The sequence below is a fragment of the Haliotis rufescens genome, unplaced genomic scaffold (assembly GCF_023055435.1).
Source record: "Haliotis rufescens isolate VD_foot unplaced genomic scaffold, xgHalRufe1.0.p SCAF_6, whole genome shotgun sequence".
NCBI classification, from domain to species: Eukaryota; Metazoa; Mollusca; class Gastropoda; order Lepetellida; family Haliotidae; genus Haliotis; species Haliotis rufescens.
Window position 1 is genome coordinate 51,506,677 of NW_025964334.1, and position 6,000 is coordinate 51,512,676.

The 6,000-nt window shown below is 40.9% G+C and overlaps 1 protein-coding gene across 1 annotated transcript in view; it reads right to left on the minus strand.

Moving 5' to 3' along the window:
* Positions 1 to 2,785, minus strand: part of LOC124138201 (MAM and LDL-receptor class A domain-containing protein 1-like) — a 95,220-nt gene extending 92,435 nt beyond the window's left edge. Inside the window, exons 1-5 of the mRNA XM_048386544.1 lie at positions 2,677 to 2,785; positions 1,981 to 2,243; positions 1,563 to 1,647; positions 952 to 1,143; positions 244 to 395 (exon numbers count right to left, since the gene is read on the minus strand). Coding sequence (XP_048242501.1) covers positions 244 to 395; positions 952 to 1,143; positions 1,563 to 1,647; positions 1,981 to 2,243; positions 2,677 to 2,782 — 798 coding nt within the window. The 5' untranslated portion in view covers positions 2,783 to 2,785. The remainder of the gene's footprint in view (positions 1 to 243; positions 396 to 951; positions 1,144 to 1,562; positions 1,648 to 1,980; positions 2,244 to 2,676) is intronic.
* Between the last annotated feature and the right edge of the window lie 3,215 nt (positions 2,786 to 6,000).

Consider the following 6,000-nt stretch of genomic DNA (forward strand, 5'->3'; position numbering starts at 1 on the left):
CGAGTTTTTAATGTTACACATATACATACATATATGACCGTATGGGGGTAATATCATTACAGGTCATTTCAGAATACGTATTCTATGATTAGGATATAAATAACTTTGAGCAAATACGTGTGATCATATTCTTTTAAAATAACAAGAATATTAATATCAGGATCACCCAATACTCATATAAAAAGATTTTAATTTCCTGATTCAATATTGATTAATAAATATCAGCATTTTTTCTCATTATACCTCAGCATAGACGTTGAAAGTTCCCATTGTAGCCCCGTACATGTGGTAGTAGAACTGGGCGCACATTGCCTGGCTGTCATGATAGACCGGCGTCAAGATGCGTGCTTTGTCTCCCTGTCTACGGGAAGATGCTTCAGTGAACAGATAATGCCCTGAACGAAAATAGATGAAAACACTCTGTTCACTCTGGTTATCCTGAACCTCGGTTATCACGAAAAAGATATTTGTTATCAGGTGAGGCCAAGGTTGATATTCGTCTCTGGATCTCCGGTCTCGGTTGTCTTGGAACGTTACTCTACGATGTCAGCTGCATTTTATATGGTTATTTTTTACATGTATATCAAAAATGATTTTATATTGAAATTGCATGTTCAAATAACAAGTCTATACACCACTTCCTATCACGGACTCTCAAAGATGAAACTTTGAAAATTTAGTTGCCGTTAACGTGGTATATCATTCCAGAACTATTAGACCCATAACGTCATTATCCCATAGATGACCAAGAGTGAGTTAGTTTGGTTCAAAGCCAACAATATTCAAGTTTTATCAAGGTGTGTCATCTTTATGAGGGAGGAAGGGCCGAAGTGATGCAGGTATTAGACGTTTGCCACTTTGGTGAAACGCACTGCCAAGGCAAGGCATCTTGAAACCGTCAGGGCGAATCTGGGAATGGAATCCTAGTTTTTTAACCTCACAGATACCTACCACTTGTTGTTCCATATGTATGGTCATTGCTAGGTCCTGTGCCGTAGCTGGTCGTTGTATGTGCCGTCCACGTCCAGTCAAAGGTGTCCGTCTTGTCCTGGGTGTAGCCACAGATTGCCTTATCTTCAAAGTCACATTTCCTGACGACCTGACCTGGGTGGACAGTGGTGTGGACAGTCGGTCCAGTTGCTCCTTGGGGGAGAGCGAATAAAAGAGTTGGTTATCCCCGAATAGTATTTCAGTTACATTCAATTTGATGATATAAATTTTCCCATTTTTTCTTCAGGTGAATAGTTTGACTTGCTTTTGCATATGTTTGTGAGGCGGGATATGCTCGCCTTTTCGCGAATACTTGGTGCAATAACTATCTGAAAGTGATTCATAAGCAAATGGTAATGACACATCCGGAATCATATAATGGATTTCATTTGATTTGGGACAAAGTTTTGCAGCTTTTATGAAAGTAAGCATTAGCATTTTCTATTTGTTCTAAAGTTAAAAAATACTTAGTACAACGTAACCCATTTAAACAGAAAAAGCTAAATATCTTTATCGCATTAATTATTTATTTGATGATGGCGACAGTAGTATTGAACTGCAATATAATGTACCTGTACATGCTCCATCTGCCAAACCCACGTCATCAATAGCAATGTCTCCCCTATACCCGTTAGCAGTCACAGCTTCAATGACAACCTGCAACAACATTTAATCATTTAAACAACTTTTCAAAATATCAAAACAAGGTTCACTAAGATACAAGTAATAAACACAATAGTGGCAGCAGCAGCAGTAGAAGCACTAGTAGATATGGTAGTAGTAATAACTGTGGTAGTCGTAATAGTAATAGTAATAGTAATAGTATTAGTAATATAAGTAGAAGTAGCAGTAGCCAGTAAAAGTAGTAGTAGTACTAGGTGTAGTAGTAGTAGTAGCAGCAGCAGCAGCAGCAGTAGTGGTACATGAAACGAATAAACTATTGATAGGAAAATACGTCCACGCTTGTGAACCCCTAAGCATTCTACTTACTGAATATGGCGTGTGCCCTCTGGATACGGTGATCTGTGCTTGGTTCCAGTTCAATCCCTGGGCTCCTGTCTTGGTCCACACTGGGCTACCGATGGTGGGGGTGGACTTGATGTAAGCGTTGAGTGTGCCGATGTGGTCGCCGTGCATGTGGTACCAGAAAGACAGACACTGGGTCACCATGCGAGGGGTGATGGTCTTGCTCTGAATTCTGGCAGTCTTGTTGGCCGTCTTTCCACTCACCTCTGTGTAGAGGTAGTACCCCTCTGAAACACATAGAGACATTTTTCACATATTTAAATCCTATCACCATCTGCAATGTTGGAGGTCGACATTGTGGGAAGGTGTAGCTATTCTCTATACTATCGCATTTCTACTTTGATAGTTGTACTGCTCTGTTTCCAGCTATTGATGTCCCCATTCGTTACCAAATCTCACCATACCTGGTCCAGTGTAGTCGCCCCAAACGACAGGCAATAGCAAAGACACTGCACATTATTGTAAATCAATCAGAAGGTATCAGGTTTAGAAATATGCACTACATAGTGCAGCAATATACACCTAATAAGGCAAAAGCGCGTGAATAATCAAACACTAATATACTTCATTGCCAGTTATTGTAGTTAAATTGTTATTATCAAATATCTTCCGTATTATTTGTTTGGGTGGATCGAGTTACATATCACGTTGTATACGTACTGCCTGTTGTGTGATCACTCTGGGGCCCCGTCCCACTTGACGATGTGGATCCCTGCTGTCGCGTCCAGTCGAAGTTGTCGTTCTTCATTTGAATCCAGCTGCACATATCGTTGTCAAAACTGCAGGTGACAGGCTTAGACGCTGAAACCCGTGAAACATCAACTGTTCAATAGTTGCAGTGAAATAGACCAAAACATTTCAATTTATGGATAACAGTTTGTTACTTAAAATGCCGAAAGCGTTAAGCCATGAACTATATTGAATGCTGGTTTCCTCCAAAAATTGAAATAGGAGGCTATGCTAGAGAGTGAGTCAATGAATGTCATTTAACTCCACAAGAACCTGTCTTACGATTGAGCCCCGACGAAACATGCATGCATCTATTTTATTACTATTTTTGCATTTTATTATGAAAGTAAAGGAAATGGGTATTGTTAGAGCGGTATACTTTGTATTCTAGTTATAACCAGTCATTTGTTTTCAAACGCTCAAGGCACAATGCTCAAGAACGCATACTCATAGCATTATACTTTTTGGTTCAACTGACTTGAAATCGTACGCTCAAGGCCTTGCTGACAAACTAGCCCTATCGATCTGTGAAAATGTGTTACTTTTCAAGGAGAGTGGGTGAGTGAGTTTAGTTTAACTCCGCCTTAAACAGTATTGCATTTACAAATCGGCATGTCTGCTTGATGTGGGAGGACACCCTGAAGTGATGCAGGCTTCAGCTGTTTACCTTTCGTGATCTGACGAGAACGAGAATGTCGCTGACAAACCTCGCAACCTAAGGTCCACAAAAATGTTTACGTACATGGTGGAACATAGGCAGTGGACTTCCTCGGAGCAGTTGATGTCGGCTTCAAAGTGGTGGTGGCTGTAGTTGTTGCTGACAGAGGCTTAGCTTTTGTTGGCGTCACTAGAAAAAAATACATGTTTATGAAAAAATATCATGGGAAGTGTTACTTATATTATTGATGAAAACAACATGTGTTCAGTTGACTGATGTTCCGTTCTTCTCTGAGCGTGTTCAATCTCTTTTTTTAGTGCTATAAGCGAACGTTCACCCTGATCAAGGTGCGCTACGATATTCTATAGCATATGGAGACGGAGCCAAGTTGATAGTTTTGTATTAACAATATAATCATACAAATATGTAAAACATCGCCAACATTTGGTAAACAATAACGTCGTAATGTATGATGCAGATGTGGTGAGGAATAACTTTGCAAACTACAAAAAACAACACGATCCATGTACAAACCTCCGCATGTGTATGTTCTGAGCGCCAGATCATCGATTGCAATATCTCCATTGGGACCAGTTCCAATAATGCCTTCAATAATGATCTGAAATAGACATACGCCGTATAAACGTGTTAATTAACCATTATCGATAAATCAAGGCCTTTCGTCCTATCCGTACTTGGTCTTAGAAATCCCCAGCACTTTATGATTATTGCGATACATGTGATTCTTACATTAAAGTTGTTGTGTGGGGAGTAGACAGGCACTCTAGCGAAACCCCATGTTGACGGTTGTGTCCCGCTAAGCTGCCACGCCACCGTCTCGGTCTGCCCCGTGACGACGTAGACGCGGAGGGTGCCGATGTCGCTGCCCTTCATGTTGTACCAGAACTGGAAGCATTTCCTCTGGGAACTCTTTGGGAGTGTTTCACTGACAAAGCGGGCTCTGTCTCCATGTTTCTGTGGGGCACTTGACTCAATATACATGTAGTGACCTGTCAAGACATCAACACTCTTTTCCTATTCATGCTCGTATTTATAGTGTTTTTTGTTTAACGCCGCACTCAGCAATATTCCAGCTATATGACGGCGGTCTGTAAATAATCTGTCTGGACCACACAATCCAGTGAATAATATCATGAGCATCGATCCACGCAATTGGGATTGATGACATGCATCAACCAAGTCAGCGAGCCTGACCACCCGATCCCAATAGTCGCTTTTAAGACAAGCATAGTCACCTTTAACGGCAAGCATTGGTTCCTGAAAACCTATTCTACCCCAGAATCTTCACGGGTCGTTCGTATTTATAATAATGAGAAGAAGAAGAAGAGTAGATCAGCATTGATAGTATGTGTTTCATTAGAAACATATAATGAATCTTGCTCTTGTTATAGCTGTTGTGATACTTATGAACAGTAACAGAACATATCTCCGCACCATCATTACTTCTTGAACATTGTTTGGTAAATACAGTAAACTACGGTTAAAACGAACACGCTTATAACGAACTTGCGGATATAACGAACTGGCGGATAAAACGAACTTACTTTTTAGTCCCGACTATGTGCTGGTGTTATGCTGTTTATATGCTTATAACGAACTACGGTTATAACGAACTAAAAATAGTAGTCCCTTTGAGTTTAGTTTCCTGTACTAATTCAAACATCAGCAATAACTATATTAACTGTAACTATATACGGTTCTCCTTTCGTTTCAAATTCAGTGATAATATTTGCAGTAATGTCCTTATCGTACTTGAGTAAACTAATATTCGTCCAAGTAACCAGTACGCAAGGTTGTACACTGCTACAAGCAATGTTCCAGCAAGACATGTACCACTAGCATTGTGTCTGAGTCTTCTGTGAGACGATTGAGTGCTTTATCAAATCACTATACGCACCTGTCGGTCGTCTGGATGTGTGGTCGCTGGGTGGTCCCGTGTGGGCCGTGGAAGTGCTGCCCTGGTGGATGATCCAGTCGAAGTCATCATTCCTCTGGGTGTTCAGCCAGGTGCAGGTGCCGTGCTCGAAGTCGCAAGTCGCTGCAGGCGGAATGCAGGGTTAAGGAGGGCAACAACACAGCATGATACTTAAAAGGTAAGATGACTGTCAAACGTGGAACAACTTCTTATCACCTACATATTGATACTCATTGATAACACTGTTATATGGGGCTTCCTTTAATCACCTACATCTTGACACTCATTTGTAACACTCTGATCAGGGAGCTATTTCTTCCATTTAAAGGGAACCCGTTAATTAGTAAACTTGGTTTTTCTGACGATTGGCATTGGGAATGCTTAGATACATATACAAGAGACACAACTATCTGCCTATGATTCGTTAATCAAGAAAGTGGTTAATATGGGAACACTCACATCCCGATAAACTGGGTTTCACTGTACGTGTATTCGCAGGGAGAACATCTGTAGGACGGGGCGTGAAGTTTGTAAGATTGTGCTTAGTATTTGTTTGTGTCAATATATTAATGTTTGGTTGGTTTACCCGGCAGTGGACATGAGGCTTGTTTCAGAAGGATGTCATCAATGGCAATGTCCCCATGGACACCTGTGCCTCGAC